The sequence below is a fragment of the Malaclemys terrapin genome, chromosome 14, assembly GCF_027887155.1.
Source record: "Malaclemys terrapin pileata isolate rMalTer1 chromosome 14, rMalTer1.hap1, whole genome shotgun sequence".
NCBI lineage: Eukaryota > Metazoa > Chordata > Testudines > Emydidae > Malaclemys > Malaclemys terrapin.
In genome coordinates this window covers 38023568-38046960 of record NC_071518.1, presented here as the reverse complement: position 1 = coordinate 38046960, position 23393 = coordinate 38023568, and the positions used below count along the sequence as shown (strand labels likewise).

At 41.2% G+C, this 23393-nt stretch overlaps 1 protein-coding gene and 1 non-coding gene across 11 annotated transcripts in view; both read left to right on the top strand.

The window, feature by feature from the left end:
* Positions 1-23393, top strand: part of CNOT1 (CCR4-NOT transcription complex subunit 1) — a 110633-nt gene that overhangs the window by 60590 nt on the left and 26650 nt on the right. For 9 of the 10 annotated variants that reach the window (XM_054049017.1, XM_054049019.1, XM_054049013.1 and 6 more), the window contains 10 exons: positions 978-1056; positions 2747-2980; positions 3524-3664; positions 4984-5163; positions 9396-9512; positions 9929-10039; positions 10749-10826; positions 11145-11322; positions 12615-12745; positions 16008-16304. In XM_054049017.1, coding sequence (XP_053904992.1) covers positions 978-1056; positions 2747-2980; positions 3524-3664; positions 4984-5163; positions 9396-9512; positions 9929-10039; positions 10749-10826; positions 11145-11322; positions 12615-12745; positions 16008-16304 — 1546 coding nt within the window. The remainder of the gene's footprint in view (positions 1-977; positions 1057-2746; positions 2981-3523; positions 3665-4983; positions 5164-9395; positions 9513-9928; positions 10040-10748; positions 10827-11144; positions 11323-12614; positions 12746-16007; positions 16305-23393) is intronic. The other variant, XM_054049018.1, reaches the window with a different exon arrangement.
* On the top strand, positions 7844-7982 carry LOC128849088 (small nucleolar RNA SNORA46). The gene has a single exon (XR_008447166.1). It is a non-coding gene; the product is annotated as a small nucleolar RNA SNORA46 (small nucleolar RNA).

Here is a 23393-nt window from a genome sequence, read left to right as displayed (position 1 = left end):
ATGCTTAATTTTTCCTCTTTCCACAAAATGCCTATGAAATATTGCCAGTGAGACCATATCCTCAGACACTTGGAGACTTTCTCAGATATTTGAGGCAAGGAATATAGGCTATTTGCAAATGGGGAAACTGTTCAGATAGTCTGGCTCTATTAGAAGTGTCACTGGAGACACAAGGGAAAAGTCTTCCTTGTGTTTAAGAAGACTTCCTTAATTAAAAGGTGCCAATTTAGCACCTTTAAATGTATGCTCTGAAAACATGATTCTAGCTGAGATGCTTCTGCCCTTATTCTTAAATTTCTTCTTTATCATCTTATCCAGCCTTGGAATATTTCAGGCTACATTTAAGATACAAACAGCTGTTAATTTTATATGGCTGGATGTCTTGTTACAGTTATTAATATTCTATAGCCTAGCAGACTAAAATGGCACGGTCAAGACTGACCTACCCAATCCTTCAGCAGCCTCTGTTACTTCTCTCTTGGTAAAATGCACATACCATTATACATGGGATTTTAAAACTTAGTTTTCATCAATTTTAGTAGTGCTCTATCTTGCATTTGCAAATGCACAGAATAAAACCACTGTACATACAGGGAGAGGCTTCATTGTCAGGTATAGGGGTAGTTCTAAACATTAAACTAGAAGTATAATCAAGCTGCCATTGCTGCAAACACAAAATTTAGCATCTAGTAAGGTTGTTGCCTTGCTAAATAGTAAACTGTCTAGGTGTTAAATATTTGGGAATAGATGGGTTAATAGGACTTAATAGCAGTGCAATGCAAGGGTAACTGCTCTCAAATTATTTTGCAACAAATCCTCTTACAAAAATCACTTGTGTAGCACAGCTGGGAAGTTTAGAAGCAACTTTGTGTTAAGGGAGCAACATAGCCAGTAACCAGTTTATATTGCTCTGTGGTATGTTCTTGATCAGGGCTCTTGCTTTCTCTCTGACTAATGGATAGTTTTACTGTTGACAGATTGAAGGACTATCCCCAGTATTGTCAGCACTTGGCTTCTATTAGTCACTTTATACAGTTCCCTCATCACCTACAGGAGGTGAGTGTTTAAAAATGATAGAACTAATTCATTAATTTGAGAAACAATCGATTGAGTTGATTTCTATTTGCATTAAAAATGGCCTAAACGTTCATAGGTTTTGTATGACAGTACAAGTCCATAAAAACAAAATACAAACAATTTTTAATGTTTTGTGTGAGCAAATTCTAGACTTGAATGCATTTTCCTTGGGTTTGGGGGAATGGCAGTAGGGGTAGGGACCAGTGCCTTCCATTTTTCTGTAAGTTTATTTGGCTTGCTTGTTTGGAAAGAAGTGCCTAACCTGTGTAGCCAAGTGGCCATCCAGGGCATATTGCCGCTTAAAAAGTGCTGTCATGTATTAATGTCTAAGATCTAATCCTTGCCATGAATCTTCTCTAGGTTTATATTCCTGTCTCATTCAGAATTTTGGGCTTCCCTATTGAATAAATGCCCCTCTTCTGTGGTTAATCAAATTGTGTTCAGACCTGCTAAAAGTAATCCAAACAAGGGACAGAAGAACTAGGTTCCTGAAGGTCTGATCAAAATAATGGGAATGCACTGTAGTCCAAACAGTAAAAGCAATGTTGATTATGGGTTTGTCTCAATGATCCTTTTGTTGGGGTTGGGGGAGGCATGCACAGAAGGTTATCGTAAGGCCACACTCTTGAATGTTTAGTTGCAGCTCAGTAAAAATAAAGGTCTGCCATGACATCAAGTAGACAATACCTTTACTCCACAAATAAAGCAAAATCTTGTAGCTGTCTCAACTATTTGATTATTGGTTTAAGTGATGCATCTGGCATCTGTGTACTTTCTGGCCTGTGCATTGTAAATATCTAGGCCCGTGGTACTCAAACACTTGTATTAGTGACCCCTTTCACACAGCAAGCCTCTGAGTGTGACCTTATAAATTAACACTTAAAAATATTTAATACTATCATAAATGCTGGAGGCAAGGTGGGATTTGGGGTGGAGGCTGACAGCTCGTGACCCCCCCTACATAATAACCTTGAGACCTCTTGAGGGGTTGTGACCCCCAGTTTGAGAACCACTGATCTAGGCAAATGCACCACTATGGAAAGAAAATGTTAACCATTGTAGAATTACTTCTGTAGGTGCAGAAATTTAAGACAGATTATTGGAACTGGCTTTTTCCTTGATCACTGCATAGTTCAGCCTTCCTCTATCTTTATACTGTCAGTGAAGTCTTTGGGGAAGACTTTCTTGTCCACTCTGCATAGCAGGTCTTTTGATGTTCACACATTCCCCTTATATTTTTCTCACTCCGCAGGCCAGCAGTGTGGGGAATGCTGTCTGTCTGTGGACTTGGAAGGGAGTCAAGCCTTGTGGCACTCAGCAGCAGCCTCTCTAGCTTGGGGATAGCATTCATGCCTTTGAAGGCCATACCATCCAGTCCTTCTTTACCATTAAATAAACAGGGACTGAAAAGAGGCTTCTCTGGTAGAACTTCTCTTAACAGGGAGTTCATCTCTAGGTTTTGCAAGTGAATTTACAAATGTCATACATCATACGGAGTGATTTAATTCTGGTTCCGGAATTACCCGAAACTCTCCTACAAAATTTCCAGACTGCAACTTTCTGTTAAATTCGATGTGGTGAACTAGAGTTGGGAGGACTCTAGTATTAAGATGCAGTTTCATTGCTACCTGTGTGAATTTCAGTACGTCTCTTGTCTGCCTTACTCTAGTACATTGAATATGGACAGCAATCCAGAGATCCTCCTGTGAAGATGCAGGGTTCAATCACCACCCCTGGAAGTATTGCACTTGCCCAGGCTCAGGCCCAGGCCCAGGCCCCAGCAAAAGCTCCTCTTGCTGGCCAAGTCAGCACTATAGTAACCACCTCCACCACCACCACCACTGTGGCAAAAACCATTACAATCACCCGACCAACTGGAGTCAGCTTCAAAAAGGATGTGCCGGTAAGTTACCCCATCGCTTCATGGGGCTCTTATTGGGAGATCAACAGAATTATGGGAACGGCTGACTCTCAATGAGAACCTAGGGGTTAACCAGTCATGAGAAGTTCTATATTTTAGGTTGTCAAGTTGTGATCCTGTTCATATTCATATTTGTAACTTAAAGCATTTCGTCTCTTACAAGCTTTTTTTGATTGGTAGTAAGTAACCTTGTTCTTCACAGGCCAGCCTTTTGCCAATGAGTCTTTGGCTAATTTTGCTTTTTGGCTAGACAATATTAAGGGGTTGGGGGTGGGCAACATGGCTTTCATGTTGCAGGATCCCTTTTTAAAAAAGGCACCTATAGACCTAATGAATAGGGATTGGGTTGAATATTAACACTTCATAAACACTGCTTTTTTCCATTCTTTAGGTCACCTTTCGCAATAGAAGATCAAAGTGCTAACTTTACTATTAAACTGAACAAAAGTCCTCTTTGACCTTTTGCCTCTTAGTACTGTCCCTCTTTGCAATATGTTTTTCTTAATTGTCATTATCTTCCTACAGCCTTCCATTAATACTACCAACATCGATACCTTGCTAGTGGCAACAGATCAAACTGAGAGAATTGTGGAGCCCCCAGAAAATGTTCAGGAAAAAATTGCTTTCATATTCAATAATCTGTCTCAATCAAATATGACACAGAAGGCAAGTGTGGCAGAATGTTACCTTGTTTCATTTTATTACCTATTTGTAGCAGGAAGTAATCTGTTCTAATGTCATGGATGATGAAGGTGAATAGAAACTCTTGAAAAAACAAACCTTATAGATCTTAATTAGAACTATATTTTGTAAGAATATTAACTAATTTCCTCTCATCTCAGTCTGAGTTAGTAGCCCTTCTACTGTGGGACTAGAAGATGTATATTCCTACAGCACTGCATTGAATTCCCCCCGCCCCCCCCCCCCCCCCCGGAGATGTACTTGAAATCTCAAAATCTCACTGCTTAAATTTTTTGGGCTTTTAAAAAGTAGTCTTGGGTGCTACATCTGATGTACAGGGGTAGGTCTGTCACACAGCAGCACACTTTGTTTTAAAAAAAAAAAAAAAAAAAAAATTGATGGCAAGTTCAGGGACAGCTCTAGTACTTGAAATCTAGTCCATTTTAAAAAGTTTCAAGTGTGCCGTTCTAAAAGATACTCTTTGCATGCTATTTTCAACAATTCCCCCAAAGATAAGAGTACCAAGATGAAATAGTAATGACCATGTTAGCGTTGCTATATTTCACATCAAAGAAATGTGGTATCCAGTAATCTTTGAATAGTTAACTGCTCTTGTTCAATGATGCTGCTTCATTCTCTTCACAAAGCAACATCCTTTGTCTAAACTAGAACTGTGTATTGTCACATTCTATTCCCCTCTGGTTTCAGGGGAACACTTCCTAGTAGGTAGCTGCTATAATAAAGAAGTTTTGTACTAGTCATAACTGTTTGGACAATACTTTGATGGCTGTTTTTGGTGTGATCTAGACAAATATTCACACTGCAGAAAATGCAACCACAGCTAGTATCTGTTTGATAATCAGAGCTAAGGATTGTATAGTCAGAGATTAAGCTGCTCTCCTCTTCCACTAGAGTTTCTAGGTTAGAGTTTAGGTTCACACGAACAGTAGAAACCTGCTCCAGGACTGCCACCCATGGTCTCTGTTCTGTGAACAGACACCTTCGATGTCCAGGGCTGTCCTTCAGTAACTTATACTAAATTAAACTTTCTTTAATGATATGTAATGCAGTAAATATCCAACATTTCACAAAAGATGGGGGTTGCTGCACTCAAGTGCTTGAAACAGATTTAAGTTGATTCATTGGCTAAAGTAATCCTTGAATGACCAAAATGGTTCTGGAATCACTCAGTCAAAACAAACACTAAAATATTTAGTAAAATTTATCAGTACTGGTCAAGTCATTTTCTCCCCCCAATCTGTTTTCATCCTAATTTCTGTGACTTTGTTTTGTGGTGGAGCCAGGTTGAGGAGCTGAAGGAAACTGTGAAAGAAGAGTTCATGCCTTGGGTTTCACAATATCTTGTGATGAAGAGAGTCAGTATTGAGCCAAATTTTCACAGCCTATATTCAAATTTCCTTGACACTCTTAAGAATCCAGAGTTTAACAAGATGGTTCTGAATGAAACCTACAGAAATATCAAGGTGAGTAGTATGTTGCTTTTTCTTCTGACACTTAATTGCAGTTTTCAATAATAGACTGCACTGCTATCCAAATATGGTGTGAAACTTCTAAATTATCCATAATTTACTAAGTAGACAAACAGGTTTTTATCATAATTTGGGTAGGAAAAGTGCCTTGAGTACTGTAATTGGCCTTTAGATGGTCCTTTCTAAACCTTGTGTAGGTTTGGTATCTACCTGTGCTACTTGCATCTGGAGAATACCTACCAGAGCTTTGGAGCGGAGCCCAGAGCTGGAGCGCGGAGCCGCTCCAGAGCACAGTAGAGCTGCAGGTTTTTGCCTGGAGCTGAAGCAGAGCTGGAGCACAGCTCCAAAACCCCACTAAACTTGTGAAAGATTAGAGGGGAAAATGTTTGCATTTGACAGCATTCCGTATAGGTAACTTATGTGTGGGAGGGGGAGTTTTTTATTTCAAACAGTAGCACAGGAAAGATTATTTCTTTAAAAGGAAAATGGGGCTAGAAAACCAGCAGCTTGGGAGACTCCAGGGCAGGTGTAGTGTTTTCAACTGCTGTTTACTTGTTTCTCTATAGACTAGTTAACTGTTTTGATAACATACATACATCCAGCAAAATTTGAAAAATGCTTTCTGAAACATTTGTATTTAATCTTTATATTAAACCGGGTAGACAGTGTCCAAATGGTCATGATTTTAAAATCATAACTTTATAGAAAGGGGAACAATCCCTTAATTTTATTAGTTCATTTAAAGAGTAAGTTTTTGACAGGACTACTAAATTCCAAAAAGTATGGTTCAGCAGACCTGGGGTAACTGAGCTTATGTCAGAAAATAGGATATATCTATCAACATTTTTTGGCTGCTACTTATCTATTAAGTTAGTTACAAACCTGTTTAGTATTACAACGTTTTAGGTTTAGATAACTAGGTTTTGAATCTGACAACTAAGACTTCAGTGTGTAAACTGACTGGCTTGATATCAGTGTGGTGCCACTTTTTTCCCCCTCTGTCAGTGACTTGTTAATTTTCAACTTCTTATAGTAACAGTCTTGCAGTTGGGATAGACTTTAAATACGTGTGCTTGCAGACTGTAGTGAATGGTCAGATGAAATACTGTAGCTATTTGTACCAAGAATCAAAGTTGCAGATAGAGCCTTCTTGAATGCATATCCAAGAAAATGTTGACCAGTTAATAGATGTCTTATAGATGTCATTCATTGTAATAAATTGAAGAAATGAAATTGTCCTGTTAGAACTGACTAGTTCACGATGTAGAATTTGTGAAACAAAACACACTAGTGCCAGAATCCTTGTAAATAAGACATGCAGTGACATGATGAATCTAGCAAGCTTCTAATAAAATCTATGAATTTGGGGGTTTGGGGAATACCATAGGCGTGTACAGTGCCCTACAAAACCATAGGGGTGTCGGTTCTTGATCCTACAGTTTACACCATTGAAGGACTTGTCTAAATGGCAAGAGTTCTGGCTGGTTTAAATTGTGATTAGAAATCAACTCACTTGTACTAGTGAAAAGGTTGTGTGGATGCTCTTGTTTTAAATTAGGCTTATTTTTGATTTAGCTTAAATTGATTGGTATATGTTGAAGCTAAACTTGATAGTCTTAAACAGAAGTAAGTATCCACACAGAGGCTTGCAGTGGTTTAACTGTACCCTTGTAAATTGGTGTAGACAACCCCCTGAATTAAATGGGCAAAGCCACGCAGATACACCTCTACCCCAATATAGTTCAACCCGATACAACACACATTCAGATATAACGCGGTAAAGCAGTGCTCCGGGGGGGGGGGGGGGGCTGCACACTCCGGTGGATCAAAGCAAGTTTGATATAACGTGGTTTAACGCAGTAAGATTCTTTTCTTTGGCTCCCGAGGACAGCATTATATCGGAGTAGAGGTGTACATAGTATACTGGCATACTGCTGGATAAACTTAATCTCAAGGCAATCCTGCTTTTAAAAATGTCAACTTCTGCAAAGTGTTTCATTGTTAATCCACAAGTCACATGCCTTAATTTTAAGGGCTTTAAATGATAGTGGCCATTTTTCTCAGAGGATTCTCAAGTGGGAAAAAATTGCTTGGAAGGTGAAGGCAGTAGGAAAATACTGAAGGAGCACTTAAAGGCAGCTTGAAGGAAGCATAGTCTGTGTACTGCTTTGGCAACAGAAGTCTGAGGGAGAACAAAAGAACTGCCATACAGGGTCAGACCAAAGATCCATCTAGCCCAGTATCCTTTCTTCTGATAGTGGCCAATGCCAGGTGCTTCAGAGGGAGTGAATAGAACAGGGAATCAAGTGATCCATTCCCAGCTTCTGGCAAACAGGCTAGGAACACTATCCCTGCCCATCCTTGCCAATAGCCATTGACGGACCGATCCTCCATGAACTTATCTAGTTCCTTTTTGACCCCTGTTAGTCTTGGCCTTCACAATATCCTCTACCAAGGAGTGCCACAGTTTGACTGTGTCTGAAGAAATACTTCCTTTTGTTTTAAACCTGCTATCTATTAATTTAATTTGCTGACCCCTAGTTAGAAGGAAGTTAAAAATGAAAGTGGAAGTGCAGGCATGGGAAGATTAAATCCCAATTTTAACATAAGGAATTTTGTAGAAATGGCAAGGGGAAAATGAAAAACAGGAGTGAATTACCAGTATATATCAATTAGCACTATTTTTAAACCTGTGGATGGGATTTCTCTCCACTATAGGTTACGCTGTAGTGCAAAATAATTCCTTGGCACTCTTCTGAGCACAACTGACCACCTACCATTTGGTTGATGCTACTATAAGCTAAGGAACAGAACTACATGTTTAAAAGGTCTTCAGAGACCAGAACTGACTCGAACTATTTGGGAAGCTAACTACTTATGCTTCACTGCTGATGGTTTACATGTCGTTATATGGGAGGAATGCAGTGTTTTTGTAGCTGTTTGGTCCCAGGATATGAGACACACAAGGTGGGTGAAGTAATACCCTTTTTATTGGATAGACTTCTGTTGGTGAGAGACAAGCTTTCGAGGGCTTACACAGGGCTTCTTCACAGCTAGGAAATATGCTCAGTGTCACAGCTAAATATGAAGTGAAATAAATTGTTAATCATAAGAAGCTAAGGCACATTTCCGGGGGCCATTGAAGGTGGTATTAACAGGCCACTTCACCTTGAATGGTCTCTGGAAATGTTCATTAGCTACTTACACTAAACAATCCTTTCCACCTTGTATTTAGTGGTGACACCTAAGGGCTGGTCTACGCTAGGCAGCTTAACTCAACCTAACTGCATTGCATCGACCTAGATGCTAAAGTGTCTTCACTTAAACTTGTCTCCTCCAACAGAAGTGCCCCTCTGTACTGATTTAGTAATACCACTCCCACCGTTGATGTAATTAGGTCAACACAGTGTCAATGTAGATACTGCGTTGCTTATGTCAACTTGTTGTTGGCCTCCAGGAGCCGTCCCACAATGCCTCACACTGACACAACAGCTAGAAATCCCTCCTATCTAGCGAGACAGGGTGTGGGTGAGGTGATATCTATTTTCATTAGGCCAACTTCTGTTGGAGACGTGCACAAGCTTCGAGCTTACAGAAAGCTCTTCAGGCCTGGGAAGAGTACTCGGGCCATGTCTACGCTACAAAATTACATTGACTTAACTTATGTCAGCATAGCAACATTATACAGTCAAACCACTTGTATGCACACTTGGCTCCTTGTAGTGTAGACATGGCCCGACTACTCTTCCCAGGCCTGAAGAGCTTTCTGTAAGCTCGAAGCTTGTGTGTCTCCAACAGAAGTTGACCTAATAAAAATAGATATCACCTCACCCATACTCCGTCTCACTAGATAGGAGGGATTTCTAGCTGTTGTGTGGAATTCTGGATTGCTGATTTTCAAGATACATAAGTGTGGTAGTCCTGGCATGGAGTTGTACTTTTCTGGATTTTGTCAGTTTACTTTTTAAGGCTCCTTGAAGGAGAAGAACTTATTGTAGTTCTCCTTACAGGCTAGTAGGGGACTGTTCCTAGAAACTTGACAAACCTTTGACTTTAATACACTGAAACTATGGACTGTCTCCTTCATGGTTAAAGTGCAGCTAAATACTTCAGTGTTCTAGAACTCAAGACTTTCTAAAGTCAGTGTGTATTAAATGCTTAAATTGGCTTTGGATGTTTATCTCATAGTTTTGTCTAAGTTGTTCTCCTTTTTAATCATCCGTTAGGTGCTACTGACATCAGATAAAGCTGCAGCCAACTTCTCTGACCGTTCCCTTCTGAAGAACCTTGGCCACTGGCTGGGAATGATCACGTTGGCTAAAAATAAACCCATCTTGCACACGGTGAGCTCACATTTAATCTGTCCCAAAAACCTGTTAAGCTTGTGACAGATTTGAAGTCAAGAAATTCAGCTGAACTTTAGCCTGGAACCTCTTACCTTTTGTACAATAAGCGTGCTGAAGTACAACAATCTGATTCTGTGGTTTAAAAGTCTTAACGTTTTAATACCTTATTTATCAAAGGTTCCAAAATCCATACTTTTGCGAGATTTAAGTAACTTTGTCCCCATAAATCCACATATTAGGTACATTTTGAAATGTTTACAATTTTGTGTGCAAAGTAATTACTTCCCAGAAAAAGTAGCAGCTCCATAAAATTCTAAGGCTGTTTTGATTCAGCAAATGTCAATGCTATCATGAAACTGGAGTGTGTATCTTGCCCCACACCCAAGTTTAATTGACACATTTTTGTGTTTTAGGATTTGGATGTGAAATCGTTACTTCTGGAGGCTTATGTTAAGGGGCAACAGGAGTTGCTTTATGTAGTACCATTTGTTGCCAAAGTCTTAGAATCCAGTGTCAGAAGTGTGGTAAGTGAACTCAAAGCTGCTAACTGAGACGTAACTATTGAAGTGGCTCTCCAAACTAACTAGCAACAAATGTAAACTAACTGGATTTTTTTTAAACTATTCATTCAAAACTAAATATCTTATGTCAGGTGATTGGGAAGGAAATGCATGGAAACAAGGTGTGTAAAGAGATTGTGACCTGGGGAAAAGGGAAAAGAGATCTTGTAGATGTTGCACTTTTTTGTTCTGGAAGAATGGTTTGGTTGGAATATGTGCTTAAACAGCTGTACATTGTTCCTCGGTTTGCCCACAAATGGGGAAGTCCCAGAGCCCAGTTTTCTTCTAAACCTCATTAGCTTTGTGTCCCTTTCTCCTTCCTGGATCAGCTTTTCTGTCTCCCCAGTTCTACTTCTGCAATGGCACTGTTGATCTGGCAAATGAAAACCCCAATGAACTGGCTCCTTCTAATGTTCCAGTTTGGAATTAACTTCTCATTAAATTTTCTTTAATGCTGACCTGAGGTTTTTCCCCCCAAACATACTGCTGGGGTAGGATATTGCTGTACTCTACATAAACACCATTATTGAAAAATGTCATCACTCTTTCACAGCCATACTAAGCAATTTGCATTTATGTTTTATGGTTTTAAAGTACACTTGTGCTGAGTTTTAATTTACACCTTTTGGAAAGGAATTGCTTTGTCTGACACTTCTCTCCAATTCTCTGGTAGGTTTTCAGGCCTCCAAACCCCTGGACGATGGCAATCATGAACGTTTTAGCTGAGCTGCATCAAGAACATGACTTAAAAGTAAGTTGCTTTTAACTTTTTTTCTACACTTACTGAACATTAATGGATTTTCTTGATTGATCAGCTTAGCAAAATGTAATGCAGGAATACTGTTGGACTTCCAAACTTCAGTCCTCAACTCCATTTTTAAAGTATTGCTGAATTTGCTGAATTTAGATGCCTCATTTAGTCATGGTGCTAACTTTGGTGCTTCTAGACAGTCCCCTTGCAGAATATTGGTCTAATGCCTAGAGTCTTAAGATATGAGAGGTAGAATGGGAAACAGAGGGGTTCCCTTATTAGTGTAACCTAAAATGATCATACTGGAATTTTGTGCAGCTAAATCTGAAATTTGAGATTGAGGTGCTCTGCAAGAACCTTGCACTAGACATCAATGAGCTGAAACCTGGAAACCTCCTGAAAGACAAGGATCGGTTGAAAAATTTGGATGAACAACTGTCTGCTCCAAAGAAGGATGTAAAACAGCCGGAGGAGCTACCACCAATCACAACAACCAGTAAGTAGTTGAAGTTTCAGCTGTATTGCAAAAATACAATCTGCTGCTTTTGAAGTTAAAGTGAGGCTTGCTAAATTACTTATAGCAGCAGTTTTTAGTGAGAGTTTATATTTGGCGAGAGCCCAGAATTTGGAGAAGGAATTGATTAGAAAGCTTCTAAACATGTTTGCATGTACCAAAAACGGAATCCTTCCTGCATTGTCAGATATCACTTAGAGGACAAATAAGGCTCCCGTATTTGTCATGCTGTTTGCCGGGGGGGGAAGGATAGCTCAGTGGTTTGAGCATTGGCCTGCTAAACCCAGGGTTGTGAGTTCAATCCTTGAGGGGGCCACTTAGGGATCTGGGGCAGAAATCAGTACTTGGTCCTGCTAGTGAAGGCAGGGGGCTGGACTCAATGACCTTTCAAGGTCCCTTCCAGTTCTAGGAGATAGGATATCTCCATTAACTTATAAGAATGGCGCACTCAATTTTTTTACAAGGATATGTTGTTTAGCCTATTCCCCCAATCTGGAGGACCAGTGGACTACTTTTCATCTGGTCCCTATCCTTTGACCTATCTGACTTGGATGGCCCTACCAGCAGGTAAAACTCCCACTGGTAGAGCGCTTGAGTCATTCACATGTCAAGGTGCAGTCCCCAGCGAAGGATGTACCAAAACTGTCCGTATACTCAGTGTCTGTACACACAGTGGCTTTAAACTAAAAAGCAGGATAGTGAGGATTACTTATTGAGCTGCAGGATTGTTGTTAAACTCCTCATATGTGTAATAGCATAAGCTACACAGGACTACTTACTTTATCTCACAAAAGAATCTGATGTAGTGGGGCTTGAATGAAAAGTGTACAATTACAAAGTCTCAGTGCATGAACACAGACTGGGACATCAATGAAGTGAGAAGCCTAAACTATTGAAAAAGGGAAGTAATTTAGTCTAAAGAAATGAGTGGAAATGATGCCGTGGACTGTTCTTACATGGAAAACCTGTAAATACTGACTGCTGGGGGGAGGGTGGCAAGATGCACTTGCAGAAAGGCAGCCAAGGATTGCTATAATTGTGCATGACACAGGAAATAATGCTGCCTTTCGACAGACTCAGGTGGAGAGATGCTGTAAGCTGTTACTGACTTATCACCCTGCTTTTTCAGAAGCTTTGCAGTGAAATGGTAACAATGTTTCAAATGTTGTACTCGCCAAGTGTATGAGGCAAACACAGACTTTTAGTTTCTCAGTGAATTAGTTTCGAGTAAAGAAGCAACTCTAAAGAATTCTTACAACTTCTATGTTCTACAGCTGCTTCTACAACCCCAGCTACTAACACCACTTGTACAGCATCCGTTCCTCCACAACCTCAGTACAGTTACCATGACATCAACGTCTACTCTCTGGGAGGGCTGGCTCCGCACATTACTCTAAATCCGACTGTAAGTACTAGAGCTCATTGTGGTTTGTTACAGAAAGGTTTTGTAGTCCCAGAATAGACAATGGCCTGCAGGGGCTCTCACTTTCACCGAAAAGCACTCTTCTGAAATTGAGGAACTAGTTAATGTGCTTAACTCCAGTCAACAATGTATACAGGTGGTCTGCTCTTTCACACAAGTATGTCCGTCCTCATATGTCCTGCCAGAACTGTTGTTTCTGCACTAAGCTACTCCTATGAGTGGTGTCAAATTGCCTTGAAACTTTTGTAGCCTACAGGACTAACGTGTGTGTGTGTGTAAAAATTTTTCGTTTATTGTAATAGGTGTATTACTTTAAATATAAATCTAGTTTGGCTGTAATGCAAGAGACCTACAGGCCATATCCTGTATGTTAAGCTAAAGCAAAATTAGCATATCTATATTAAGACCTTTTACTCAGAAAGCAAAGTTGACCCATAGTTTATCTAAATAGATGAGTACCCATGCCTATGTCTGACCCATTATCTAGACCAGTAGACAATGGAGAATGGCATAGGGGGGTTTACAATGTTGTACCCACAGACTTAACAAGTATGCCACAAGAGACTGATGTGCGTACATACCCGTCATCAATACGCACATACATACTAGCCTATGGGGTAAGTGTACCCTAACATTTCTGTGGGTGAGGAATGAAATTTGTGCATAAGAGGAAGGATTTCCAGCATTTGCCCTATAAGAGGTAACCTAGCTCAATAGAGTACTCCAGTTCTCTCTCACTTCCTCCACTCTATCTATGATGACTCCTACTATTAGTAGGCTATACTTGTTCTTCTTAGTCTAGTTCCTTTGAAACTTAAAGTTTAAGCTTGGTTTCCCTAAGTTTTATTCTTTGTTTGTTAGGTTTTGGTTTAAGTTAGTCAAGTAAACCCTAGTCAGTTTTGATCGCTCTTAGCATTTTCTAAGCACTGCATCCCTTACTCAAGAATTGAGAAACCTGAACCACAAGGCTGTTCCCGTGTCTCTTGCCACCAGGTACCAAGGAAGGGTGTCATATGTTAACCAAAGCTTTGTTGCATATAATACTAAATTATCATCTGTAGCTTTTGAATAGCAGTAATGCAATGGTAACTTTGTAACTCTGGGTATCTTCCCATTTACTTACTATTAATTTTAATAAGTCTTTAAGGCTATATCTGTCTCAGTGTGAACTTCCTGTCATACCCCCGCGGGTCCTTTATAAATTCTGTGGAGCCTGATTCAGGACAAGAATTTTTATCTTCTGATCAAACAGATTGGTGAGCTTAAAACCCATACTAATTAATATTAATATTTATTAATATTGTTAAAATCAAATAAAATTAAAGTAATAAACTAAATTTTCATATTCAAACTAATATGATCAGTACACCCAAATCAGGCTACGCTTTTTAGGCTAGCATCTACTAGAAACCAGAATGAGACCCACCCATCTGTACCTTGTGACTTGAACCAAATTTGAAATTGATTTTGTAGTAAGGGAAGTGCAGTTGGCACCTCCGCATCTACTGGAGTAAGTCTGAATCTCTTTACCACAGATTAGTCTTTTACTTCTGAATGCCTAGTTGCTCTTCAGTTCCAGGTAGCAGCAGTAACTAAGAATGCTTTTCTGTTATTCGCTAGTAGTTATAGTCTAACCTTGCTAATGTAGAAGAGATGACATTTTTATCCACCACCAGGAACGACTATTGCAATAGGCTATATTTTATCCCATCCTTAAAGATCCTTTCAAAACTTCTGCCTCAGAAGAATGCAGTCGATTGGAGTAAACACAATTTACAGAAGTACACAAAGCACAGATGTGGCTAAATTTTTTTAGGTACAGTTTGAGTTCCTTTAATGTAGAAAATCAGTATAGTTTAGGATGGATTGATTGCATAAAAACCACGTTACTACTGTTATAACAACTGAGATCAGCTGAGGCTGCTTAGCTGACTCAAACTGCACCCTGCTTCTAGTCAAGAATGAACATGTTGGGCTCCGTGAGCATAGAATTTACTCCATCAGGATGCTAACTTTCACTGATGTGCTGAATCAGTCTCTTCAGCCAAACCTCTGTGGCATGGGTCAAAACTAAAATGTTCTGTGTTGAGTTAGAAGTGATATTTTTCTGTTGTCCACCAAATTTCTGTGGCATTTGGTGAACTAAATAGTTACCTAAACAGTTGTCTGTAGGAGTACCTCAATGCTGAGTCTTGAATAGATGCTTTCCCTGTACCTATCTGTGTGCACTAGACGAGAATTTAGAATGCTGGTATTGAATACTTAATTTCATATAATTTTCATCTGTATGTGAAGCTCTGCTTGAGAGGTTTAGTATTTTAAACTAACTGGTGGTGATGTCATGAATGAGTGGACACCTGAACTTTTTTCAGTTAGCCTACGGTAAATTTTGGTGGTTTCACTTCTCTCAATTCCAAGGAGGAAGTTTTTTTTGTAACATCGTGTTTTAAGATTCCAGTTGATTCCACCAGCAATCTGACTGAAAGAGCTGTCCAGAACAAAGCCTGTTGAAGAATTTGTAGCTCTCATTTCACTCTTGTGCACACTGGAATGTGGGTGGACAATGGCACCAACAAAAATATTTTAAGGAGACTTAGTTTCTTTCAGTTAGTCTCGGGTTTTGCAAGTAACACTAGGAGGTTTAAAAAAAAAAACCTTAGAGCATTTTCTATTTTTGTGCATTGGGATAGCCCTGCCTATCTTCCCTTTTTTGTATGGTTTTTTCAGAGCAACAGGTCAAAATCAGAGTTTGCAGGGGACTCAAAAGAAGGTGTACTACCTGATACTAACTTTCATTTTTAATCCAACTTTATTTTAAATTCCTTCAAGGGATGCCCTTTTGCAAGGTAAAACTGCAGCTTTTGTAGTTTTGCTGCCCTATCTCCTATATACCTCCCAGTTTTTGCCTCTTAACCTTTTTAATTGGCTTTCTGTTCATTTCCAGATTTTTTCGCTAGTTCTTTTTGAAAGGATTACTTCTGTTCTCTTGTAGCCAAAAGCACTCTGCTGCCAGTGCTGTCAAACAAGTATCTGTTGGCTGGCTGAGGAGTGTCTTGTGAGCGAAAAGCTGTAATTCACAGTTAAAGCTGCTAATGTTTCTTGGAAATCCACATTTGATTTTTTTTTTAAACAGAACTGCGATTTTACTATTTTTAAAAGTAGATGTAGGAGTACTTGTTCTTTGACTTTGGTTTGACCCTTCTGTTGCCTAATCACTTAAAGTTGTTTTAATTTTCCCCTGTAGATTCCACTGTTCCAGGCCCACCCACAGCTAAAGCAGTGTGTGCGTCAAGCTATAGAGCGTGCAGTGCAGGAGCTTGTCCATCCAGTGGTAGACCGGTCCATTAAGATTGCCATGACTACCTGTGAACAGATAGTCAGAAAGGACTTTGCACTGGATTCAGAGGAGTCACGCATGCGTGTAGCAGCACACCACATGATGCGGAACCTGACTGCTGGTATGGCCATGATTACCTGCAGGGAACCTCTGATGATGAGCATTGCTACCAACTTGAAGAACAGTTTTGCTACTGCACTGCGGGTAAGATGGTGCAACTTCATTGAACTCCACTCATTAGCATTGACTTCCTAATTAATTGCATTGCCATAAACTGAGTACTTGTCTATTGGAGTTACCTGGAATCCTGAATATGGGGGTAGAGGATCCCAGGGACAAGAAATCTTTGTATGATTTGGTGTGACAATATGGTTAGCTGAAGCGGAACTAAGTTTGCCTTAAAATAGTAGAGGAGTTGTTAGCCTTCAGTCTTTACAGACCGTTGAGATGCATCTTCTGGTGTCTTTGTATCATACTTCATAGAACCAAAACTTACTGATTGCCTTCACCTTTCCTGTACTTGGAGTGCATGGGCCTGTTACCTTTAAAATAGAATCCAAAAGCAATGGGAGATTAGCCCTTGGTACTGAAAATTAAATTTCCTGGCAAAATAGACAAGTTTGTCTTTGTATATGTGTATATATGCTTCAGACCATCTATTCCATTCACTTAATTGTTCCGTTAGCAAGTATAAAATTGAGAGATTATTCTATACAATTAAACTGCTTGATTTATTGGCTTTTCTAGAGGCTGTTGTCAAGTCTTCTAACACATTATTTTAAAGCTTCCCCTGTGACTTTCCTCCATTGGCTAAACTAATGTAAAGATAATACAATTTTGTTTTAAACAATTTATGAACTGCCAGCCCTTAACAAATCGTTTAGTAGATCATTATCCAGGAAACTTACCATACTCACCACCAGCACTCAAGTATGTGAACCATTTTGGGTAGATATGAGGGTTGAAGCATCATGGAAGTTCAAGGTATAGCTGTTTTGAGGGGTAAAATTAGGGCGGTTTACATCTTGGTTAAGGGCAAACCCTTCCCCTTTTTCTATGGCTGAGAGGGGTCATGTTGTAATGGACTGACTCCATTGCATGGTAATGGGCTCAAGGCAAGATTTTGAGGATTGCAGGGAATATGAAAGGGTTAGTAATGCTGACACCCAGCTCTCATCACATTTGACCTCTTGGGTGCAATGATATAGATTGAAGACCAGGATGAGTCACTTGGCTGAGGCTCTTGCCATAGAGAAGAATGATGGTAGCTGGAGGGGGAGCAACAAGCCACACCAGTTCATGTTGCGCCTCTGCTGAGAGAGGATTTCTCCTATTGATAGCATAGCTTCACAACTGAAGATTCTTATTTAGCTGCAAAGATGTTCAAGCAGTAACCTGTCTGCCTGGCAAGGATGAACTGTGTAATCACTTCTCGGGTGTGAACTTCTGCTATAGTTACCCATATCTCTGCCATCCTGAGGGACTAATTTACTGTAATGCACTTTCCTTGAGGCTATTTCTTGAGACCTGGAAGCCTAAAGTAGTACCAGATATAACTGCCTTCTTAATGATCAGAGCTTCATGTTGAGAACATTCAAAACCAGTGCTGCCTGTTGGTTTGTAAGTGGTAGTTATGGGGGAGGTGTGTGAGAATTTCTAAATCGTTGCATATAGGGGCCTGGTAATCTCAGACCACTGCTCCATGCAGTAGCTCAGCATTTAAGACCTGAGGTGCTTGAGCCCCTGGTTTAATTTGAGGGAACTGCTGGCACAGCTGCTTGACTCTGGAACTCCCCAATTCATCTGCGAGGGCTGAGGGGCATAGAGTGTAGATCAGACCTATTGTTGCAGTGGGTGACTGAGGCATTAGTCAGTTATATGTAATTGTCTTGATATGGTTTAAGCACTCAAAGCAATGGATGGAGGCTTCTACCTATCAGAATAATCTGTTAAAATATACTAATTTAGACTACCCCCTTGTATTCTTCCATTTCTGTTCTAACACAGCTTTAGCAGCTGAGATCTCATCAACTGATGGCATTGATGATAAAACACTCAGTGTAACTAGAAAAGCTTAGTGCATATCTACCATTGCAAATTTCTAGTCCTGGCAGCTCATGAAACTGTGAATAGGGGTCTCATTATAGCACTGTCTTGTTGATGATGCATCCAGGACTGGATAGCAAATTTATAGCTAGTGTACTGTTTGACCTGTTGTCTCTTCTTTACTTACAGTACTATAATGGATTTTTATTTTGTTCTCTTCAAATGAACAGTGACGACATCTTAGGATCACACTGTCACCAAAATGCAGTCTGAATGTAGATCAAATGTTGATCTAAGATTCATAGATTCATAGATTCTAGGACTGGAAGGGACCTCGAGAGGTCATCGAGTCCAGTCCCCTGCCCGCATGGCAGGACCAAATACTGCCTAGACCATCCCTAATAGACATTTATCTAACCTACTCTTAAATATCTCCAGAGACGGAGATTCCACAACCTCCCTAGGCAATTTGTTCCAGTGTTTAACCACCCTGACAGTTAGGAACTTTTTCCTAATGTCCAATCTAGACCTCCCTTGCTGCAGTTTAAACCCATTGTTTCTGGTTCTATCCTTAGAGGCTAAGGTGAACAAGTTCTCTCCCTCCTCCTTATGACACCCTTTTATATACCTGAAAACTGCTATCATGTCCCCTCTGTCTTCTCTTTTCCAAACTAAACAAACCCAATTCTTTCAGCCTTCCTTCATAGGTCATGTTCTCAAGACCTTTAATCATTCTTGTTGCTCTTCTTTGGACCCTTTCCAGTTTCTCCACATCTTTTTTAAAATGCGGCGCCCAGAACTGGACACAATACTCCAGCTGAGGCCTAACCAGAGCAGAGTAGAGCGGAAGAATGACTTCTCGTGTCTTGCTCACAACACACCTGTTAATGCATCCCAGAATCATGTTTGCTTTTTTTGCAACAGCATCACACTGTTGACTCATATTTAGCTTGTGGTCCACTATAACCCCTAGATCCCTTTCTGCCGTACTCCTTCCTAGACAGTCTTTTCCCATTCTGTATGTGTGAAATTGATTTTTCCTTCCTAAGTGGAGCACTTTGCATTTGTCTTTGTTAAACTTCATCCTGTTTACCTCAGCCCATTTCTCCAATTTGTCCAGATCATTTTGAATTATGACCCTGTCCTCCAAAGTAGTTGCAATCCCTCCCAATTTGGTATCATCCGCAAACTTAATAAGCGTACTTTCTATGCCAATATCTAAGTCGTTGATGAAGATATTGAACAGAGCCGGTCCCAAAACAGACCCCTGCGGTACCCCACTCGTTACGCCTTTCCAGCAGGATTGGGAACCATTAATAACAACTCTCTGAGTACGATTATCCAGCCAGTTATGCACCCACCTTATAGTAGCCCCATCTAATTTGTATTTGCCTAGTTTATCGATAAGAATATCATGCGAGACCGTATCAAATGCCTTACTAAAGTCTAGGTATACCACATCCACCGCTTCACCCTTATCCACAAGGCTCGTTATCCTATCAAAGAAAGCTATCAGATTGGTTTGACATGATTTGTTCTTCACAAATCCATGCTGGCTATTCCCTATCACCTTACCACCTTCCAAGTGTTGGCAGATGATTTCCTTAATTACTTGCTCCATTATCTTCCCTGGCACAGAAGTTAAACTAACTGGTCTGTAGTTACCGGGGTTGTTTTTATTTCCCTTTTTATAGATGGGCACTATATTTGCCCTTTTCCAGTCTTCTGGAATCTTTCCCGTCTCCCATGACTTTCCAAAGATAATAGCTAGAGGCTCAGATACCTCCTCTATTAGCTCCTTGAGTATTCTAGGATGCATTTCATCAGGCCCGGGTGATTTGCAGGCATCTAACTTTTCTAAGTGATGTTTAACTTGTTCTTTTTTTATTTTATCCGCTAAACCTACCCCCTTCCCATTAGCATTCACTATGTTAGGCATTCCTTCAGACTTCTCGGTGAAGACCGAAATAAAGAAGTCATTAAGCATCTCTGCCATTTCCAAGTTTCCTGTTACTGTTTCTCCCTCTTCACTAAGCAGTGGGCCTACCCGGTCTTTGGTCTTCCTCTTGCTTCTAATGTATTGATAAAAAGTCTTCTTGTTTCCCTTTATTCCCGTAGCTAGTTTGAGCTCATTTTGTGCCTTTGCCTTTCTAATCTTGCCCCTGCATTCCTGTGTTGTTTGCCTATATTCATCCTTTGTAATCTGTCCTAGTTTCCATTTTTTATATGACTCCTTTTTATTTTTTAGATCATGCAAGATCTCGTGGTTAAGCCAAGGTGGTCTTTTGCCACATTTTCTATCTTTCCTAACCAGCGGAATAGCTTGCTTTTGTGCCCTTAATAGTGTCCCTTTGAAAAACTGCCAACTCTCCTCAGTTTTTCCCCTCAGTCTTGATTCCCACGGGACCTTACCTATCAGCTCTCTGAGCTTCCCAAAATCTGCCTTCCTGAAATCCATTGTCTCTATTTTGCTGTTCTCCCTTCTACCCTTCCTTAGAATTGCAAAGTCTATGATTTCATGATCACTTTCACCCAGGCTGCCTTCTACTTTCACATTCTCAACGAGTTCCTCCCTATTTGTTAAAATCAAGTCTAGAACAGCTTCCCCCCTAGTAGCTTTTTCAACCTTCTGAAATAAGTTGTCTCCAATGCAGTCCAAGAATTTGTTGGATAGTCTGTTCCCCGCTGTGTTATTTTCCCAACATATATCCGGATAGTTGAAGTCCCCCATCACCACCAAATCTTGGGCTTTGGATGATTTTGTTAGTTGCTTGAAAAAAGCCTCATCCACCTCTTCCACCTGGTTAGGTGGCCTGTAGTAGACGCCTAGCATGACATCTCCCTTGTTTTTTTGCCCCTTTAAGCCTAACCCAGAGACTCTCAACACTTCCGTCTCCTATGTCCATCTCTACCTCAGTCCAAGTGTGTACATTTTTAATATATAAGGCAACACCTCCTCCCTTTTTCCCCTGTCTATCCTTCCTGAGCAAGCTGTACCCATCCACACCAACATTCCAATCATGTGTATTATCCCACCAAGTTTCAGTGATGCCAACAATGTCATAGTTGTATTTATTTATTAGCACTTCCAGTTCTTCCTGCTTATTCCCCATACTTCTCGCATTTGTATATAGGCATCTAAGATACTGGTTTGATCTTTCCTCCCAGTTTTTTCCTGACTCTCCTTTCTCTCTGCCAATATAGCCCACACTCCCTCTTGTTTCCGACTCATTTCCCCGGTCTCCATGTTCCCCACTTACCTGTGGGCTTTGCTCACCTGTCCCCGTCGAACCTAGTTTAAAGCCCTCCTCACTAGGTTAGCCAGTCTGTGTCCGAATAGGGTCTTCCCTCTCCTCGAAAGGTGAACGCCATCTCTGCCTAGCAGTCCTTCCTCGAATAGCATCCCGTGGTCTAGGAAGCCAAAGCCCTCCTGGCGACACCATCTTCGCAGCCAGGCATTCACCTCCATGATGCATCTGTCTCTGCCCGGGCCCCTACCTTTAACAGGAAGAATGGAGCGCAGGTGGTATTCTCTTCAAAACTCCTTCACCCGTGCTCCCAGAGCCCTGTAGTCACTCTTGATCCGCTCAGTGTCACACCGCGCAGTATCATTTGTGCCCACATGGATGAGTAGCATGGGGTAGTAGTCAGAGGGCCGGATAATCCTCGACAATGCCTCCGTAACGTCTCGGATACGGGCCCCCGGCAGGCAGCATACCTCCCGAGATGAAATGTCAGGGCGACAGATGGGCGCCTCCGTCCCCCTCAGCAGAGAGTCTCCGACCACCACTACCCTACGTTTCCTATTCGCAGTGGTGGCAGCAGACTCTCCAGCCTTAGGGGTATGAGGCTTCTCCTCCTTTACTGTAGGGAGTGATTCCTTCTTTCCTGTATCAAGAAGAGCATAACGGTTACCTATAACCACGGCAGGAGGGTTCGGAGCAAGGGTGGAGCACTGCCCGCTGCCAGAAGTAACCAGCTGCCAGCGTCCACCCTGAGCCATCTCCTCCACCACCAGTGGTGTATCAGCAGTCCTGTGTACTGGGACAGCTACCTCAGCTGTCTCCACATGGACACTGTCGAGGAATTGCTCGTGGATACGGATGCTCCTCAACCTAGCCACCTCCTCCTGTAGCTCTCCCACCTGCTGCCTGAGAGATTCCACCAGCAGGCACCTTTCACATTGGATGGTCCCCCCAGCCTGGATATCAGTAAGTGGAAATTGCAAGTTACAGTCTTTGCAAAACCACACCAGGATCTGGGTAGAGGCATCCATGCTTAGGCACTCTGTCTGGCTACAGGCACAGGTGGAGGAGACAGTAGCAGTGCTGGCACAGGTGTTGCGGGTCTTCCTAACCATCGTAAGCCTCCCTCTGTCAAACTCCCGTCTGCAGCCCCCTGTCAGCTGAAAGGGTTGTTTAAGCAAACAGTTAGAATGTAGTTGCTTTATAGGTATTAAGGGGAATCAAGAGAAAACAGATGGAACCGGCAAGGGACCCTCGCCCCCTTCCTGCTCCCTTCCCAAACTCCCTTGCGAAACTCCCTGTTAGCAGCCCCTGTTCACAAAACATGCCTGATCCTGTAAATCATTTGACAGATTTTTTTTGTTTCCATTTCAGCAGTATGTGTAGAAACCCTGTTGCCAGGCCAAGGAGGACTGCGCAAGCCTCTTTTAGGGTGTTCAAACTAAACCAGGAAAGCATTTGCAAAAATTTGTTGCTTTAGTTCTCTAAAACAGAGTGAATACCCCTTTTGGCCTGGCATTTGTAGTTCAAAGGAATCTTTTGTCAGCCCATTGCAAACAACATTTTGCTTCATCATAAATTGGCTTGAAGTGGCTCTGTGGAGGTAGGTAGGCATAGCACAGGATCTGTGCTATGCCCCAGCTTTTAAACAGTCCTTTGGAGGAACCCTTTCAGTGTGCCAGATCCCCAAGGGGTCCCATTCTTAAAGGTAAGCCAGATGGCTTCAGCATCTCGAGACAGAGTGCCTGGGCTCCAGCACTCCTGTTTCACTCCATGAGCTCTGTCCAGCAAGTCCAAATAAGACTTCTGTTCCTAGACTTCTTTGCCTTCTTCAGGGATTAGTGCACCTCAACAAGTATTTGCAGTGATACCAGGCAGCCTTTACAAAACAGTAGGGTTTATTAGTCAACTGGAACACAGCATTGGGAACATCCTCAAGATAGCATAAAAAAGTAAAGGTGAAGACAATTCTGACTGGCCAACATCAGGGTTGTACCCAGCC